Source organism: Corvus moneduloides, chromosome 3 (assembly GCF_009650955.1).
Source record: "Corvus moneduloides isolate bCorMon1 chromosome 3, bCorMon1.pri, whole genome shotgun sequence".
In the NCBI taxonomy this organism is placed as follows: Eukaryota; Metazoa; Chordata; class Aves; order Passeriformes; family Corvidae; genus Corvus; species Corvus moneduloides.
The window spans coordinates 93,148,876-93,168,915 of NC_045478.1; the positions used below are offsets into that span (position 1 = coordinate 93,148,876).

General features: G+C 36.3%; 1 protein-coding gene across 2 annotated transcripts in view; it reads left to right on the top strand.

Annotated features, from left to right (window-relative positions):
- BABAM2 (BRISC and BRCA1 A complex member 2) overlaps window positions 1-20,040 on the top strand; it is a 173,198-nt gene that overhangs the window by 46,453 nt on the left and 106,705 nt on the right. For both annotated transcript variants that reach the window (XM_032102780.1, XM_032102779.1), the window contains exons 5-6: window positions 2,047-2,241; window positions 6,150-6,224. In XM_032102780.1, the coding sequence (XP_031958671.1) occupies window positions 2,047-2,241; window positions 6,150-6,224 (270 nt within the window). The remainder of the gene's footprint in view (window positions 1-2,046; window positions 2,242-6,149; window positions 6,225-20,040) is intronic.

Here is a 20,040-nt window from a genome sequence, read left to right on the forward strand (position 1 = left end):
AACCCTTTTTGATGGAAATAGCCGCAATAGTTAGAGATCAGGCTACAAGTAAATTTCATTGTAGAGCTGAAGCATGGTGCCTGGTGAGTAACTGATTAAGCTTTCTATCTGCCTTTCCAGGGTATCAGAAGATAAAATTTGTACACAAACTCATTCATTTCTTTTCAGGCCAGAGCTGTGGAGTCTCACCTTGCTAAGATCCTGTTTCAGTTTTGAGCTTTTTTTAAACCTCTTCATAAAGCTAAAAATAGCTGAGGTTGGAAGGAACCTTTAGATAGAGATCGCTAGCCCAGCTGCCCTGCCTGGGCAGAATCAGCTAGATCAGGCTGTCCAGGTCCTTGTCCAGTCACGTTTTGAGTATGTCTTAGGACAAAGACTCAACAACTTTTTTATGCAACCTGTTCACTTGTGTTTATTACTTGTGTTTATTACTTTCTGTGTTACACAAAATATAAATTTGTTTATGAAATATCTGTAACTTAACAGGAAGAAGTAACATGCCATCCAACTACACTGAATACAAATATAGATAAGAAATTTCATTAAGCTACTATATTATATCTTCACTTAGTTGTAAAATGCAGACATCTTTGCTAGTTCTGAGTTTCTTAACTGTACAATTAATGCAATTTAAAATTCTGTTGCAGCTAGTTTATTGTCAAATGTCTGTATGATATACAGCCTTCTAGTACCTAAATGGGCCCTCAAGAGAACTGGAAAGGGAGTTTTTACAAGAGCATGGAGTGGTGGGAGAAAGGTTAAGGGCTTTAAATTGAAATAGGGTAAATTAAAGTTAGATATAAGGAGGAAATTATTTACTGTGAAGGTGGTGAGGCACTGGAACAGGTTGCACAGAGAAGTTGTGGATGCCTCATCCTTGGAAGTGTCGAAGGCCAGGTTGGAAGGTGCTTTGAGCACCCTGGTCTAGTGGAAGGTGTTCCTTCCCTGACCTACACGATCTTTAAGGTTCCTACCAACCCAAACCATTCCATGATTCTATGAAATGCAGATTAATTTTGCTTATACTCAAAGCTCACCAAAAGCCACATGACTCTGTTAACACGCTCTGAGGTTGTATCAAGAAAACCTCTTGAAGATCCAAGTGCAAAGCATATGAGCACTTAAGTACTTTCAATCAGTGCTGTCTCATGTCCTAACATCATGGACTACAGGGTGAGTCCTCATTTGCCTTTCACATAGGTCCATTTTTGGTCACGTAGGTGGAGGCATGCAGCATTGGTCTTATTAGGTATGGTTTGTAACACCAAATACTGCCTGAATAAAACTTACTGTGCGTAGACGACTGGTCTAACCCAATTAAAGCAGTGATAACATTGCTACTGTGCTACTGACACAGTTATCTTAATTGTATTATCATTTTTATTTCTGTTAGGTGTATTTCTTGAAACACAGCGAACCTGTAATAAAAATTTCTGCCAGGCATATTAAAGAGACTTTTGTGTACAGATGACATTTGTGTTAAGTGGATGAGTCAAGGTTATTCTAGTGAAGAGACGGTTAAGGTGAAATAAATCACAAGGTCGAGGCAAGAGAAGAGAACCTGTTTGCTCTACCACTGTGAATGAAGCCACTATTTGAGATAATGGAGCAGAGCAGTTTCTGTAGTTGGTCTTAATTTACCATGTTGGCTTGGGTGACTGCTTTTTGAATCAGTTATTGTGCAAGGTGGTACTTACCTAATCCTTATGTATTGCCTATCAGTTTTAATTTAATTCCAACTTTGCCAGTTCTCAGATGCAACAGTATAATTTTAGAAAATAATAGAATGGTAATTTGGGCCTATATAAGCCTGGTGGTAGCCCTGTTACCAGTTTTATGGTAGGTCTCCTATTTGACATTAAGCTTCTGCTGTTTCACCTGGTTTTCTTCCAAAGCACGGTAGAACCTTTATATTTTAATATTGTGGTTTAGCTTTGTCACAGAGGTTCCACATGCATATGTGCCTCTGGTATCAGAATGGAAGGGGGATTGCTTGTCTTTTATTCCTGTAAACAATTTTGGTCTTTGTTCTTTTCTACTCAACAGAATTTAGCTTCCTGGAATCCTTCAAACCCTGAATGCCTCCTGCTTGTTGTGAAAGAGCTTTTGCAGCAATATCACCAATTTCAGTGCAGCCGATTACGGGAGAGCTCTCGTCTCATGTTTGAGTATCAGACTTTACTTGAAGAGCCCCAGTATGGAGAAAACATGGAAATCTATGCTGGCAAAAAAAACAACTGGGTAAGCTCTTATTTCACCTAAAATGCTTTTAGCAAATACAACTCCTGCTTCGGAAAACTTAAGTTCTTACTGTGGATCTCCATGCTTTCTGTGTCCAATGGAGAAAACTCCTGTTTGACTCCAGCTCATTTTCTATACTCCCTGTTTGGTATATTGCTGTGTTCCATTACCTTGGTTGAACCAGATTTCTAGGTGAGAACTGGTTTTGAACCTGCTGTTCATTGTCTGGTTTATAGGTGAAAACTTTGAAACTGTTGAAAAGCCTGTGCTATGTTTAGAGGGCACAGTACAACGTTAATGTGGAAGTTTGAGTTAGCTTTGAAGATTTGAGAGGCAGAATAACCGTGTTGGTATGACACCCTGCCAGCCTACCAGCCTGTTTAGGGCTAGGATGTATTAGGGTGTGTTTCCACATTATGATTGAGTTGATTTAATTGGTAGCTGCAGTTGCCGGTATCTCTCTTGTGCTTGTGTAAGCTGAGATGAGTTGTTCCAAGAACCTAAACTGGAGAGGAGAAACTAAGCCAACTAATTTTTTGCAAGAGGAGGCAAGATGGGCTAGAGCAGTGACTTTGTAGGGACATGCTTTCATATGACAGTCAGACATTAAACAGGCTTATCTGTTTCCTGAAGCTATATCCCATATTCCCACATGGGAAATGTGCCATGCTTTATAGAAAACTCTGTATCTCTAAGATGTGGCCATTGGCAATGTAGGCATTTTGGTTACTGTGTGAATTGATTTTTTTTTTTTAATTCAATCTCTGCCACAGAGTAAGCTTTGCAAAAATCAGGGGGTTTTCTGCTGGTAATATATTTCTCATGGGAAGTTTGGAGTAAGATATGTCAGGAAATATCTAATGGTGTTTATGATGAACTTGTTTCCCTCTTGCTTTCAGAAATACCATACTCTTAAGATAAACAGGCCTTCTGAAGCACTATCTTCTAAAGTAGGTGCAGTCTGAAAATTGATGAAAATTCAGCACTCCTATTATCAAGGCCTAGAATTCAACTTTGTCACTTCAATCATCCTTAAGTTACAGGTGATGCAAGGATGTTTACTTTACAACTCACACATTCATCTGGTTTTCTTTTCTTAGACAAGTCATCTAGGCTTTTTTTATTTGAACCCATGTTTAATTTTCTTCATCAAAGAAATTCAGACCTCCTTTTTTTTTAATGTTTATAGACCAGAGTATCTGATTGAAATTAACTTATTCACAGATGTTTCTGTACAGTTACTGTCTGTAGCTTGCATCACAAACAACTTGTTATATCTCTAAATTTCACCAGACTGGTTTATTGAAGTGCAGAAGGCTTTCTGAACTGTACTGAGATTTTTATCATAGCTTTTGCCAGTTGCAAAAATTCTACTAAGACTGTAGAAAACTGGGGGTTTTCTTCCTTTTAAAGAGGAAAGACATAGCTACTCAGGTAGCTTTCGGGTCTTCTCAGTCTTCAGTAACTGAATAAAGAACTTCCTTTTCTTTCATTTTAAATGCTGTTTTAATTAAAAATATTCCAGTAAAATAAATCTTAAATACATTTTGAGTCAAATCCTTTTCATCATTGCAGAGCTATTTTAGATTTTTCCGTAGTGTGTGCTTTTCTCCAAGTCTTCATTCTCTCAAGAAGACTCTTGAGAGTCTTGAAGATTCTATGAACTTGCTATACATGACAGAGGCTTGTTCACTAGTGTCCTAAAACACAACTGTGAAACTAACTTGTGTGGTTCTCTTTCCTGTCCTTTACAACTGATTTGTTAGCCTCAAGGATCAGCAAAATAGGAGTGTTTTTCTAAAAAGCCGGAGATAAATGGCCTTTTATCCTCTCTGCCTAGAAGACATGAATTGAAATTCATGTTGTTGCTGTCTCTCAGGGATCAATAGTAGTTCAACAGATTTCGGAAATAATCAAATATGAGCCTTGCACAGTGTTACGAAAGCAATCATCTTAGGTGCATGAGTTAAAAAAACTTTGAAGAGAAGGCCTGAATTCAGCACTGTGTCCCAAAATGGAGCAGAAATTTGCTCTTATACCTTTGTTCCACTCTCTCCAGTTTCCTAAAGTGCAAGTCTCCAAGACATATGATGAATTGACAAACTATTATCTAGCTTATTAGCTTCATGTTGGTGGAGTACCAGCAGATGCAGGAGACATTAAATATTTAATTGCTCAGGGCTCTGGCCAGAAATTCATCTGTCTCAACCTGATGCCTGTATCCAGCTGGTTGGGGCTGGGGTGGTGAGCACCATGGACAGGGGCTGCTCCCTGTCCAGCCAGAACACCTTTGGAAGTATTAGTTTGCAAAATAATCTTGATTGAATTACATGAAAGATCTAGACTTTTTGGAGCAGCTGATGATCAGAGCAGCGTTGGTCAGAGGCCGTTCCTCTGTTCAGTGGCCATCCCTGTTCATCAGACTTGGTATTATACGAAAAATAATTTTCTGGATTTTATGGCAGATGTTGTATGGCATTTTTTGAAAGTCCAGAAGAGAAGCACCATATGTAATATCTGTTTCACTCTGGATAAAAAGTAAGGGCCCTGACTGTCATTGTAGCAGTCTTCATGTTATATGTGCGCAAGAAGTTGGTGATTTTTCTGCGTACATCAGTAATACCGCATCAGAAAGCTGGCATCTCTTCTCACAAGTGGTGTAATCAGGAAAGGTTTCACAGTTGGGTGTTAATATGCACTCACTTTTTGTTGCATAGTGTTTCTATGTGCAATTTCTTTGCCTATCTTTTGTGACTACCAGAAACGAAGGCCAATTCTCAGCTAGCTGGTGTAAGGTTGGATTACAGCCCAATGTCACACAAACCCTTTTGGCAAATTATATAACTTGAAAGGTACCATTGGAAAGATTTCAGTTTCATTGCAGATCTTGTTTTTTCTTGTTTAGTGACTTAGAGATAGCATGAGTTATCTCTAGTTCATGCCTGGTAGATAGACCAAGAAACAAAGTGGCACTGACAAATTGGCTAGCTTGTCTCAAATTGTTCCAGTTTTTTGTGCTTAATTTCATAAAATTAATGTTTAACACTTTCTTTACTGCTACTTCAACCTACCTAACAAATACAGCTGCTCTGTGGTTTGAACTAAAAAAATTGAGATGATAAAAAATGAATATGGAGGAAATCAGGCAGGCATTTGTTTTTAAAAAACAGTGAACTTTGTTGCTTCATAACCAGGTGGACAAAGTCTGGTTTTAAGGAAGTGTATGAAACAGAAAGGAAATCCTTTCCATTTCCTTCCCATACCCTTTATACGTAAAAAAGAGCAATGTGTATGGGACGCTTGGCAAATTCTCAGTACACGGTTGTCTAGGTGTTTAGAGTTACATAATTCTGAAAACAAATTATTTAAAACCTCCTACTTCAGCTCTTTTCCTCTAAGTTTATTCAGAGGACACTTTTGATACATGCTCACCTTTCTGAACACAAATTCTTGTACGTATGTCTGCAGTGTTTGTAAAGATGCCTCTGTTTTATCTATATGCTCGTATCAATTTATCAGGTTTTTAGCTTTGCTTTCAGACTCTTTGCAGGTCTCGCCAGTCCTTTGTCCGGAAATGAGTACAGCCAAGATACATCTATATTTAGGGCATAACAAAATACAGTCTGATTTTTTGGTCATGCACATTGTTTTATTCTAACTACTTTTTGCTGTTGACTTACTGGCAATGATAGTTAATGTTCTTTAAAGTGTTTTTTCATATGACACTTGTGAAATCTGTAAAATTTTTTTCCCTCTCCAGTACTTCTGTTCGGCAATTTTGTTTTAAATCTCAACCCTTCTCTTTGGAATGAGCTCTTAGTCATTTTTCTGGATAGTATTTAATCCTCAGAATGTTTGCTGTTCTGTTTTAGCTACCGGGTCTCATTAGTGTTACGTTTTTTCCACAGACTGGAGAATTCTCGGCTCGCTTCCTCTTGAAGTTGCCTGTCGATTTCAGCAATATTCCTACATACCTTCTCAAGGTAAAATGACTGTCTAAGTTGACAGTATCTGTGAGAGAATATGAATTATTGCAGTCTCCTTAGTAATTATTTTGACATTCCCACCTTTCTTCTCTCCAAGAGTTTGAAAGTTCACCATTTCTAAATCTGATTGAATTTTGTTTTGGAAAGGTGATGTTGGACATGCTGTTGTTTTGTGTGCCACTTTAGTGGGATCTTTTATAGGAATCTGTGGAATTTCATGACGTGTTAGTGTTTGGATTTTTAATGAACAGTCTCAGTTGTACCAGTAGTCTTGACAGTAGAAGCAGAAAATCAAACTAAATATACCATTTCTTAATAGGGAATGAAAGCAAATTCTGGTTACTTGAACTGAAAGCTTCAGTGATCACTTTGCTTCACTGTTCACAATGAACACAAATTTGACCAGATCCTTTTGAAAATAGGGCTATAAAGTATTTTTGCGAGTTGAGGAAAAAAAGCACATTTATTTCTATGCTAAGAGGAGAAATAAAAACAGAAAAAGCAATTTGTGATGAACTAGCACCATGGAAGAAATTGAAATGAGTGGTTTTCACAACACAGGGTCAGTCTCTCTTTGAAGCAGCTATTGTGGAAGCCCATTATAAGGTCAATGTTCCTATATTTAGAGAATGCAGTGGGAGATTCGGTTTTCTGTCTATCATGACTGTCAGAATGAAGTGCCAGAACTTCCACTGCAGACAAGGTTTGAGTCAGTTGATGTTGCCAGCACTCATCTTTCCTTTAAACCATGTGTCTGCCTTCTTAATCAGCTATTTACTTTTAAATATTTGGAAAGAGGAACAGCTACTTAATCTTTAAAAACTGATGTGTTGAGATGAAATTGTCAGTGTGGATTCCATTACCTCCTCTTCATCTTATTGTTAGAACTGTCTTCAACTATTGTTAGATCACAATTGCAAGTGTGAGTTTTCAGTGTTTCACCAAATAAGATGTCTCAAGCTACAAACCATGAAAATAAAGGCAGGCACAACTGTCTGGAATTTCTGATGGCAGTTTGAGATTGGAATCCTATGATCTTTCTACCTTCTGTAGATTGTTTTCTGTTTGAGTAATGAGCTGCTTCTCAAAAGTATGCAGATACTTTCAGTTTATTCCTGTGTTCATAAGTAGCAGCTCTGCTCCCAGAGGCTGTCTTTCATTGGGCTTTTTCATCTCATTGAATGGGAATGTTTCCAGTCAGATATAAGAGGCTTGGCTGAGGCCTTTTTGGGAAGGTTGTTGTTAAGCAGGACACAGCAACAGTTCACCTAGACTGCAGGAGATAGCCGGGATTTGTTTCTGAAAGACTCTGTGGGAAAAAGAAGACTGAGAATGTCTAATGTGAGCTGTGCTGTCTGCTCCTGCCAGATCTCCCAAGTGCCGTATTTTTCAGGAAGAATTTTAAATTAATCAAGAATTTCAGGTCAAGTGCAGAAGCAATATGTTCTATAGCTTCAATTGCAGGGCTGTCTTCTACCTCTCTGTTCAGTTTCTGGGGTAACTTGGAGGTTGGAAGGTGATGCATGACTTACATAATTGTCATCATGTAGGAACCCCGTGATGGAAACAGAACCACCTGCTGTTGTTTCTGAAGAGTAATGCTTTAATGCATGACAGCATACTCCTCCTTACTGTAATTCCCAATCATGTTCACTAAACATCTTCTGTAAACAAGGTTCATATACTGTGGTCCACAATCATTAGTGCTCCACAAGTCTCTTCCTGGAGCTTTGTTCATCATGAGTACTGAGTGATTCATTAGTCTGAAAGAAAATATGTATTTATTTTGCATGCATATGTAGTGTGAGGTGAAGAGACATATAGAGCAGGTAGTATAATCAAAGTTTCCCAGTCTGCCTTTATTTTGACATTTCAGAAGCCTTAATGTCTTAGCTTTGGGATTTTAAAATTGATGTCTTTTTGTATATAATAGCCTGATTTTTTACACCAGCGGATCCTTCTTGATGGACAATGTACTAGTGAAATCCTTAGTTTTCTTAGTCAGGCTTCTTCAGTGCAAACTGGCAAGTTAACTGTAGTAGGAAAGTGATATGTAGTCTGTCTGAGTAGCAACAGGAGAAGAAATACTGTTTTATTCCAGAAGTATTTGTTGAGAGTAGAAAAATTGTTTGATTTAGGCTCCTGCATTGGTTATGAGAATGTGCTTTGTAGCAGACATGGATCTTATACCCTTGTTGCCTTTAGCTTCCTGTATTCTGAGCTAGATGAATGTCATCTCATGTGACAAGAACATAAACAACATAAAAGCAGGTAGAATCAGAACTACTCTGTTGTGGTTGAAATAATTGTGCTCTGACTGCTCCAAATTTGTAAAGCTATTGAAAAAAAAAAAAAGTGGTTTGGGTTTTTTTTTAAGCTGTCTGTGTCTTTTCTTTGGATGAGACTTTTTGGCAGAAATAGACCTTTAATGTATTGCAATAAAATAGTTTATTTCCCATCATGGCTGCCAGTTATGCTGGTTTCGATGCTACCTTCTGGATTATGGTACATGATGGATAGAGTGTCTATTGATGTAGTAGAAATAATTGTTAATATATTACCCTGAAAGGTGGAAGAACAATCAGTAATTGAAGGCTGTTAGTGTATTAACAGCTTTATGTTTTACTGCAGAATTTAATGTGTTTGAATTTTGTTCTAGTCTGTAGCCCACCTTATAGTGTGCAGTAGCTTCTCTGTAGGGATTTGCGAAGTTCAAACCTATGTTGTGCTTTCTCTAACATCCTCTTTTTTATATTTAATTAATACTACTTGTATTAAAATCTGGTGAAATACTAAAGACCATTATTTCGCCTGATCAATCACTCATAGTATCCCAGTGATTTCTAATGCTCTTCTGAAGTTTTTATTGATTTTTATGGATGTCAGTAGGTAATCACACTACAAGCATGACTCTAAAGCTTTGTGTCATAAGCCAGTACTCAGGTTTAAGAATGTTAGCTGTGAGATCAGTATGCAATGTTACAAAATCTTTGTGGTTGTTGAGAATACACTCTGGAAATACAAGATGTTATTCTGTCATCTTTGTGGTGATAGTACTTTTCCTATAAAGAATAGAAGTTTGAAGGTGTAACATAAGTTGTATTGTTATGGACTGGAGAGGAGAATTTGCCAGGTTATTTCGAAGGTATTCATGGCACTAAATTTAAAATTGAGTTCAAGTGTGTGTGTGTTTTAAGGGAAATAGCTGAGTATATTAAGAAGACTGAGGATAGTCAAAAGAGCAATGCAGGGTACACTGTTTCTTCCTTTGAATTCTAAAATTGTAGCAAAATTTCTTCAGTTATTCTAGTAAAACTTCTTCAGATTTTATTTAGTTGGAAACATTATACCCATTATAATGTCTGCAGCAAATAAATCTCTCTTCATAACTTCTCTTGGCATATTCCTTTACATTTGAAAGAAAAAGCATTATTGTGTATTTTCTATGCTAAAGAGCTGTTCTAAAAGAAATGTTGGCTTACACTTAAAAAGCACATCCATTATTTTTTCTTTTAGAAAGTTATACTTTAATGCAAAGGTTTTTAATTGAATGTGGACCTTTGTATCCACTTTCAAATTGTTTTCTTATGCAAATCCATTTGATATAAGTGAAAACTTTGTGTTGAAACAGCCGCAGAATCAAGCTGATGGCTCAAACTACTGCGAAATTTATTATGATAAATCTTTCATTAACGTTCTCTTATTTGAAAAGAATGTGGCTTTGGCTCAGGAAAATCCTTGTATACTTTTCTTTTGCCTTTTTTTGCAGTTGGATTTTTAATCAGAATGTTCGTTTTGAATTAAATTATTTTCTGTTGGTTGCAGCATTTTTAATTTTCTCCACAGTATTTTATAAAGGGAAGTATTCAGTGTACATACTCATTTTGAGAGTCAGTCTCTAGTTCACATTTCTGCCTCTTTACAGAGACTTTGTACGCCACAGTAATAGAAAAGGTAACAGGCTCAACATCTGAAATACCCCTTCCAAATTTTCATAGAATTTTTTAGGTTAGAAAAGACCTCTAAGATCATGAAGTCCAACCATTAGCCCAGCACTGCCAAGTTCACTAATAACCCCATGTCTGTCCCTCAGTGCCCCATCTGCACATCAAATTAATGCTTCCAGAGGTGGTGACTCCAGCACTACCCTGGGCAGCCAGTTCCAGTGCCTGATCACTCTTCCACTGAAGAAATTTTTCCTAATATCCAACCTAAACCTCCTCTGGTGCAACTTGAGGCCATTTCCTCTTCTCCTGTTACTTGTTATCTGGGAGAAGAGGCCGACCCCCACCTCGTTACAACCTCCTTTCAGATGCTTGTAGAGGGAGATAAGGGTCCTCCTTGAGCTTCAAATCCTCCAGACTAAATAACCCAGATGCCCTATCCCCTCATCCTAAGACTTGTGCTCCAGACCTTTCCCCAGCTCTGTTGCCCTTCTCTGGACACACTCCAGCATCTCAAGGTCTTTCTTGTAGTGAGAGGCCCAGAACTGGACACAGCATTTGAGGTGTGGCCTCGCCAGTGCTGAGTACGGGGGTCAAGCACTGCCCTGGTTCTGCTGGCCACACTATTGCTGATACAACTCAGGATGCCATTGACCTTCTTGGCTACCTGGGTACATTCATTCTGTGTAGTTTTGTTTCATTCTTAGTCGTTTTTGTCAGCTAGGGGCACATATGTAACCATAATGACAAATCAGTAAAAACCTCCAGCTCAGTAATTTGCAAATTGTACTTGATTATGTGACTGCACTATGATTGCGCAGTATTAGTGAATTTCAGAGTACGTTGCCGGTGATGCTGCTAAAAACAAGACATTTAGGTATTTTTCTTCTTATTTCCATGGGGGTTTTTTAGGTGTTGACTAAGTAAGATGTTCCCTGATCAACACCACGTTCTTGTATATATCTTTTAAAGTACTCATTTCCTATGTGTATGTACCTGCTGCTTGTTCTCTGGTGAATAGCTAAGATCAGGACTAATTTAGCTATGGTGCTGTGACCAGCAGCCTTCCAATAATTTCTCACTATTGAAGTGTAAAGGAAATACGCAACGCAGACCTGTTTCTTTTGGGGGTGCTTTTTTTTGTGATGACCATTGTATTTAGTGCATATCTTTTAGAAGTGAAATAAATAACAGACATTGTCTAGACACATTGCCAGGGGCCAAACAGTTGTGTGTAAGACTGTCAATGGAAGAGGTTTATCCTCAAGTTCAAATTGAAAGATAAGAACATATTTGTGTTTTTTTCCTTACTCTGATTTCATCATTTGGAAGTCTCTTAAAAGACTTCATTGCAACTTTTGTTTACAACATAGACCAAATTTCAGGTACTGTGAAAAGGCTGCAATACTTGTCTATGTCTGAGTAATTAACTATAGTAGAGAACAAACAAAAATGTAATATGCAGGGTCAAATGAGATTTTTTTTCCAGGCCAGTTTCTTTACTGTTGTGCTTTAGCAGTTTGATTTATTTGACAGCATTTAAGGTTTGTGCTAAACTGCTGTAAATACCAAAACACAAATACACTTGTATAAAAAGTTCTACTGCTGTTTAAAAAACCTGAGCTAAATATTCTGAAAAAGAATAATATTTTCTTTTGGTTTTGAACTTCATTGATTTTGTTTGTAGCTGACTTAACTAAAACCTGATGTGTAGTGTGTTGAGGTCACAAAGTCAGTGGCAAGAACGATGTGGAGTTCAGATATGACTTGATCTTTTTGCACTAGACTCTTTTAGTCTATGCCAGGCAGCTGCCTCTCAAAGGAGCGTAGGATGTTATGCAGCATATACTATTTGACTACCTTCCAAAACATATTTGTGTTGTATTGGATAGAATGATGGACCTGCATACCATATGAAGCTTGTCAGGTCTGTGGTGCCTGGTGTTGTTTTACTCTTTTACCAATAGCAAAACTGGAAGTTTATGAGACTGATAGATAATCCTGAAATAATATGTAGTTCTCATGATTCACAGTACTCTGACCATGCTTTACATAGAGATCTTTTAGGCTAATTTGGATAGCTGTTAATATTATACTACTTAAGACTTTGAGACAAAGGCACAAAGTTAACTTCCTGAATTGCATTCCGTAATGAATTCCTTATTTTGAGCAAGCATTTGGAGCAAATAGTTTAAATTTTTAGAGTAGATGACAGTACAATATTCACTAGATTGATTACCATACCAGCATTAACTTACTTAAACAGAGTATTGGATCATCAAAGATTGTCTGGGTTTCTTCTGTTAATAAGGGCAAACTTTATAACACATAATTAAAATGGGCCATTGAGATTTTAGATTAGAAGTGGGTCTGTGCAAGTTAGTACTGGCAGTATTTGAAACAGCAGAGTTTGTAGCAGCTGAAGACAGTAAATTGCATGATCTAGAGGCTGGGAAAATAAATATAAGCTGTTTGCAGAAGACATTTTTCAGTAATAGATGTCATTGATGCTTGTCTCTTAGAATCTTTCATTTTAGCCAGTGCCCAGTAATCTGCAGTTTATTTTTGCTGTCCATGTTTTTCATTGAAAATATTAACAAACTACCAATGAGGAAGTGCTCCTTTACCTCAATATGTTGGCCATTGTCAGAGTAGCAGCCGAGTGCCAGAAGCAGGCAAAACTCCAAGCAGTGGACCTTACATATTGTCTGAGGCCAAAAATAAAATGGGGAGGGAAAAAAAATGTCTTCATGTCATGAAATGTTTCTGGTAGTTTAAAAAGTTGTGGAATCAGAAAACTAGACTTTTTCGGTGCTGAAATATTTTAAGTGTCTAGGTTTTCATTATAGCTTAAAAGCACAAGATCTGTCAGCTGTAAAGGTTTGGGGGTTTTGTTTTGGCTTTTTATGTTGCAAGATATTTCACTTGTCACGATAGGTAAAAGTGTAGAAGATCTTTCATATTCCACTGTATTGTGCTTCTTGGCTGGTCTTACCGTTGTAGTTGTATTATTGACCTCACAGTTTTTCAGAATAGGTGAGCTCTTGTTTTGTCACAGAATCTGCTGATTCTGGTATTGGAGAGTTAAGAGTAAAGTGATAACTGCTGTAGTTCAGTGAAGCTGCAGAAGTACTTACAGAGACTATGATTTAATTAGTCATCCTTTCATGATTTTGTTCTTAGTATCTTCTGCCCACAAACCAAGGGAAGCAAAGCTCTCTAAAAGTGTACTTTATGATCAAAACATGTTACATTTGAATTCTGGAAAAAAGAAACCTCCCTTCATTCTCACTAAATTTATTAGTACAACTTTTCCAGAACAAGCTGACTTGTTTGTAGCATCTAGTCACTAAAACCACATAAAACATGTTAGTGTTAGGAGCACCTTAAGCTCCATATGCTGAAAGCCAAAAGCAATTTTTTTAAATGAGCTTTTTCTGTAATTTATTGGAAGATTTTGTTAATAAGATATGTCAACTGCAACAGCTCATTCTGCACAGCTGATGATTTTTATAGGTTATGATCTTAATATGACTCATAATCTCCAATCAACTGTATTTCTGATGACAGTTCTTTTATTTTTAAGCATTTTATTTTTAAAATGCTGTAGTAAAGGACCACCACATCTACTGATAAATCTTAAAATATTCATCTCAATTTCTGTGAATTCTCCTCAAATTTGGTAGAACTATTTATTTGCTATTCAGCTATGACTAGAGATGGGGGGGGGGGTTCATTAATTTTCTTTAAAAAAATTAAGAAAAATAAGTTAAAAAGAGCAGCTTTTGAAAGCCTTTTTTGCATCTGGTGGGAAAGTTTATAGACACGTTATGTTGCGTGACTTGGTTCAGATTTACTGCCTTGTTAGGGCTTGTAATTTGTACTATTGCTTTACATTTGCATTTTATGTATTGCATAGGAAGAATGGAATTCAATAGCCATAAAGATAATTGCAGGTTATTACATAATGATGGTGCTTGTTTTATCTGTCATGGTCCGCCCATAGTATGTAGAACAAGCAATGTACAGTGGTCTTAAACTGGGAAGTGGATCTTGGAAATGTATGTTTTTAAAACTCTTGCATTCTATTCTCCACTGCTGTTTCTTCTTGAAGGAAAAAATATTTGAGAAGTTGTTGAGCATAGAATTTGAAGGTAGCAAATAATCTGTAAAACTCATGAACCAGCAAACCTGTATTTGCAGATACAGAAGTGCATAAAGCACGATGGTAGGATTTTATGAGGGATATTTCCATACTAAGCCTACAGCCATGAGCCATACTCATTCAAATATTGGGGTTCTTCCTAAGGCTTCAGATCAGGGCTTAAATCCTACAGCAGCTCATATGTTGAGGTTTTAAAGTAAATTTTGTTTATAAAAGTGCCAGTTGCTGTTACAAGGACTAGGTTGGTTTAATGTTCTGGGGTTCTTTGTTCTGGTTTTCAGCTTACTAGACTATGTCTTCATAAGAAAGAATAGTACTAACATGAATGTATGTCTGTGTGGTGATTTCATATGATTCTTACTCATGCTTGGTTTGAATTCTGTGATTTGCATTGGTAGCTTTTTTTTTTGTTAAGTATACAAAATTCTTTGATGGCTGTCTGTGTTGAAATGAGGTTTTGTTTCAGTTTTTTTTAAATATATGTCAGTAAAATAACCATGTAGTGGAGTGTGTAACACTACACATGTTTACTCGGTCTCATAGCTAAAAATAAAAATAAAAAAATTAAAGCTTTAATGTTGAATAAGTTACCCTCAGTAGTAAACATTCTGAGGTTGACTGGTTCATCACTTTTATTTTTGTCTAATTGATACTGGCAATGTCATTAATCATAATACCATAAAACATAAAGTAAAAATACAAAAAAATCTAGAATGTTCTGCTCTTTTTCTTCTGTGTTACCAAAAGAATGCACAGCATTTTGTTCACCAATTGCTAGCTAATAATGTGCCGTGTTCCTATCAAGCTTTTAATTTCTATAGTAACTTCTGTTTAGGAAGGTAGTTGCTTGTACAGAAGGTGTATGTAGGTAGTTTCTATTTTAGAAGGAGACTTTAGATGGAGAAGGCTGAAGGAAAGTCTGCCTTGTCCAGCAGCATCTCGGTGAAAGAACAACAAATAAAACTTAGACCTCTTGACTCTCTATTTCTGTTTTAACAGTTTAGGTGTTCATGCTAGAACTTGTACATCTTTCATGTGCTGGGACCTGTAATCATTGCAAACAGCACTTCCATGGGAGGGAAGGGGCAGTGGGGAGGAGCATTAGTTTGGCTTCACTGGGTGCAATAAGGTGCACTCCTTAGGCCTTAACAGGTTACCGGTGCATCAAAATTTGGGCAAAAATATGTGAATTAAATGTTGATTTTGAGTTGCGAAATGAACTGTCTGGAGTGCACATATAATACTTAAGTATACCCATAACAATACCAATAGGAAGTCCTTCTGGTGAAGGAAAATAGTGAACTAGAGTTAAATTGATAATGCTGTTCCATCTCTTGCCATATTTTGTCATTTTAATTATTTGCTTTTGTAGTTATCTTAAGTAATAAACTACCGAAATATATGTGCTTTTAATATATTTGAATATGTTTATATATTCAGAGATATCAGATGTTCTGTGTTTTACTGCAACATCTTTTCTGGTGTAGAAGAATGTTAGACAAATATGACTGATGTCTTGACTAAAACTGATGACTGACTGATGGTATGTAAATAATCAGTGATTCATTTGCAAAACCCTGAGGACAATGTGTTGGTTAACAAAGAATAAACACGCTCATTCCAAATTATTATTCTCATTGTTTAGCATTTATAATGTGTGTCCTAGATAAAATCATTAATTCTATCTCATTTCACCTAGATTCATTATTTTTTTTTAAGTAATAAATCTTATTTAATTTTCGTTTTACTATTGTTAAGTGATTAGATAAGCTCTTGCAATGTAGGTCAAATTACACCCAGGTTACCATTTTCACATACATGTAGGTATTGTCACTTTTTCTCTCTACATAGGTTAGATGAAAATAGTAACTGATCATCTCACGAGTTCTAATTTAATATATTGTTCACAGGAGTTGTGACATATGATAAAAAAACCTCTATTTTTCAGTCAGCACTTGAAACACAAGCTAGGTATATGCAAATTCAGAGTGGAGTCCTGAGCCGTGAGTAGAGAGCTTGTCCAAGGATTTAACCAGAGCAGTGTTCTTCCTCTACCTTCTCTTCCTCTAACCTATAGAATTCATCACAGTTACAATTAGCAGTTGTTTAAGTCCAGTTCATTTTGACACACTTTTCTTGAAGGAAAAACAAGCCATGCCTGTCAGCAGGAAGAGTTGTATGACTTCAGAGTTGCTGGAGATTTTTCTCCTAGGCCATTTTTCCACTATTATGGATTCTTACTGTTGTGCTGCTGTAACATTCTTTACTGTTCTTGAGTACAAATAAAGACACTTCTTCACCTTTGGACAATAACTGTATCTCTGAAGATACTTAGAACTTCAATTATATCTTCTTTTTAAAGTTCACAGAATCAAGCTGTGTTCTGCGTGAAAGAAAAGCACTGTAACTGTTCCACTTACTAAAAAAAAATTAGAAAAGCAAATAAATGGCAGAGCAGAGAGCAGAGTACATGCAATCTGACTTGCAGTCAGTGTGAGAAATACTTAAACTAAAGTACAATTTTAATTTTATATTCTTAAGGCTGTGTTTCATCTTTGTTTACAAATGGAACACCTACCTTTTTAGGTAGAATGTAGTCCTTTGTGTATCCATTTCATTTTATGCATATCATTTATTTTGACAATGTCAATAAAAGGCTGTTAAAATGGCAGTAATTTCTGGGCTTTGTTCTGTGTAATTAACCTTGACTGCACTAGGGCTACTGAACAGAAGAGCCATTTGTCTTGTATTAATATTCATCTTTACATGGCAATTCAAACTGCCTTTTCAAGTTTTATTTTTTTTTAATATAAAATCAGAAATTGTTGAAACTTTTTTTTGAGATGTGGAAATTATAGGTGGATATTACTTGTTTGGTAGAAATGAAAGACTGAGGCGTTAATAATACAATGCTTTAGGACTGAGTGCTTTATGAGCTCTCCTAAAACAAAAGAAATGTTGGAATGAAATTACCAGAGATTCTCTTGATGCAATAGCAAATGTTTCATAAGAAGCTGTGAAACTGAATTTGTAATAAACAAGACTGGCATTTTACGATTGTGTTCTTGCAGCATCAGTTTTACTGTACGGCAGCAACTTAATAGCTAAAATATTCTCTTTGTTTCTTTTTTTTTTTTCGTTGTTTACCACATGTTGCCAGTTCCTTCTTGAAAAGATGTGTGATCAAGCTGCAGGCCCGTTTACAGGCCTTCAGGCAATGATAGTATCACATTTAGGAGACTATACCTATTAAAGCAACTTGGAGGCATATATTATTTCTCTGACTCATGTGAGGCGGCATTGCAGTATGCAGAATTACTTTTCCCTTGGTTTCTTTATGAATTTTGTGAATATAGCTGGATAAACTTATCCCTCCTGGAAAAATGGTGTAGAAAGTTATATGCCACTGATACAAAAATGTTATCACTGTTAGGTAACTGTGTATCAATTACAGAAGGTAACTGTGTATCAATAAGCATTGTATTCATATAGTGCTTCAATATTAAATATAAAAGAAAGTATAGCACGAAGAGATAATTTAATAGAAAATAACTGAGAATCATTCGAAGCCTGTTAAGAAGCAAAGATCCATGTAAGATGGAAAAAATTGCAGTCTCTTAGGTTTGGAAGGATGCATTCCCAGGAAACTTGGAAAATTTTAATAGTGATCTGTATAGATGGGATTTGAAAAAAAAATTTAATTAATTTTGCCTTGCTCTTCATCAACACAGAAAGTGTGTGTGTGCTTATCAGGACTCCTTCTAGAGCAGTTTTCTGGCACACACAGATGTAGGTTTTAAGTAAAATGACCAGATTTGTGAGCAGTAGAAATAGTGAAGCTTCATTTTGTACAGGTTTAATCTCTCATCTTCTTGAATCTCTATGCTATGCTGTTACTGTTCTCCCGTGTGTCCTGTGTAGCAATTTATCCAGTGAGAAGATGGGAAGTGTTTTCAGTATTTTACCCCTCAATTGCTGCCAGTCATAGCAAATTGAATTTACCTGTTGCAGTATTTGGTGGAATAACCAGCTGTGTCTCTCCTCTACCTGACTGCTGATCTTCATAGAGCTTCTGTGAACTTAATTATTTTTTCAGACTAAAAACAGGTCAGGGAAAGGAGCGAAGAGAGTGGGGAGGCATCTGAAAAGAGTGCTTGCATATGCACTGAATCTGAAATGAAATTAAATGGGAGAAAAATTATTACAGTATGTCTACACTAGAATGAAAAACTTGCTGACATTCAAAACTTTTTCATCATCCAGAAAGTTTTAGAACAACTTGGCTCAAGTGGTATGAATGCCCAAGTAGAATATTTACACTTGTTTAGCACCAAGGCATTTGGTTGAATTTGTTTGTGAACTCCTTCCTGCAGCTTCATCTTCTGTCAGTGTTGTTTAAATCAATTTGGGAATGCCCATCGAAGGGATTATACAGTTTAAAAATAAATCTTTAGTCAGGTGGTCAGTTTTGGAACATTTGTGGTAGCTCACGGTGCAGCTGATTTTCTTCTTCCTCCACTGAGTTGGTCATCACTGTTACTGTGAAGGAAATCTCTCCTTTAATGTAAGCTAAGAGAATCAATAGTAAGTTTTCACTCTGAAGACTCTTCACTGCTCATTTAATATGCAAAAGCTATTTTGGGGTTGGACAGAACAAACAAGAGTCTGAATTTGTAGAGAAAGATGAATAATCTCTGCATTACCATATTAAGGCAATTTGGGAATGTACTTTCAATTAAGATATTTACAGCTGTACAAAACATTCGAGTTTTTTGAATCACAGAGTAAGACTGGAAACAAGTCTTATCTCTTCATCTTTGTGTTCTAATTTTGTATTCTTTGAAAAATACAATGAAAAAGATTCTTCTTGAGATTAATATTTTGGAAGCTTACTACATGTAAACTTTTGAAATCACTAGTTTGAAACGTTGATGGTGTTGTTTCCAGATATTTATTCGTTTCTCCTGTGTGTGAGGGTGTACAGATCTTTGCAAAACTATTACATGGAAAACAAAATATTTGTGTATGCTCAATTTATCACTTTAAATAAATTATTAGTTCAGGACTGTTCACTTTTTTTTTTTAAATTGCAATCCAGCTTCTAACATGCTGAAAGCTGGGCAAATATGGAACCAAGCATTTATTAATGCTGATTGAAAAGGGAATATTCAGCAATTGACAAAAATACCTTCACAGTGTCCCGTTAAGTAACCATCTACAAATATATTAATTCCATTCTTTTAATGGACTCCTTTCTTGATTAATCAATGACCTTATTCTCTTAAGCATGTCTGTCAGCACATGTCTTCCTAACAAATCTGTTCAGCCTGGAGCATGGAAAGCATCATCCTCATCTTCAAACTGTATTAAGTCAAGAAAGTGTTGTAGTAATGTGGGCATTGCTAGTCCAAGAACATAAAGAACCTTGGTCAGGATCTTTTTAACCATAAAAGGATGTCTCTTATGCTTTCTTGTTTGGTGTAAGTTGGAAGGGAGTGAAAAAAAATACAGAAGGAATTTTTATTGCAGAGAAGTATTTCCTTCCAAATAGCACGTGAAGGAATACCGTATCTGAAAAAAAGGTTTTGTTGACAGGGGAAGAAGTAGTCTGATAAATAGTGCTGATAAATGTTCTCGCTTTAAATGAATATTGGATTTAAAATTCAAATTTTTCTGCCATCAGAAACATAAAATGGTAATTTTT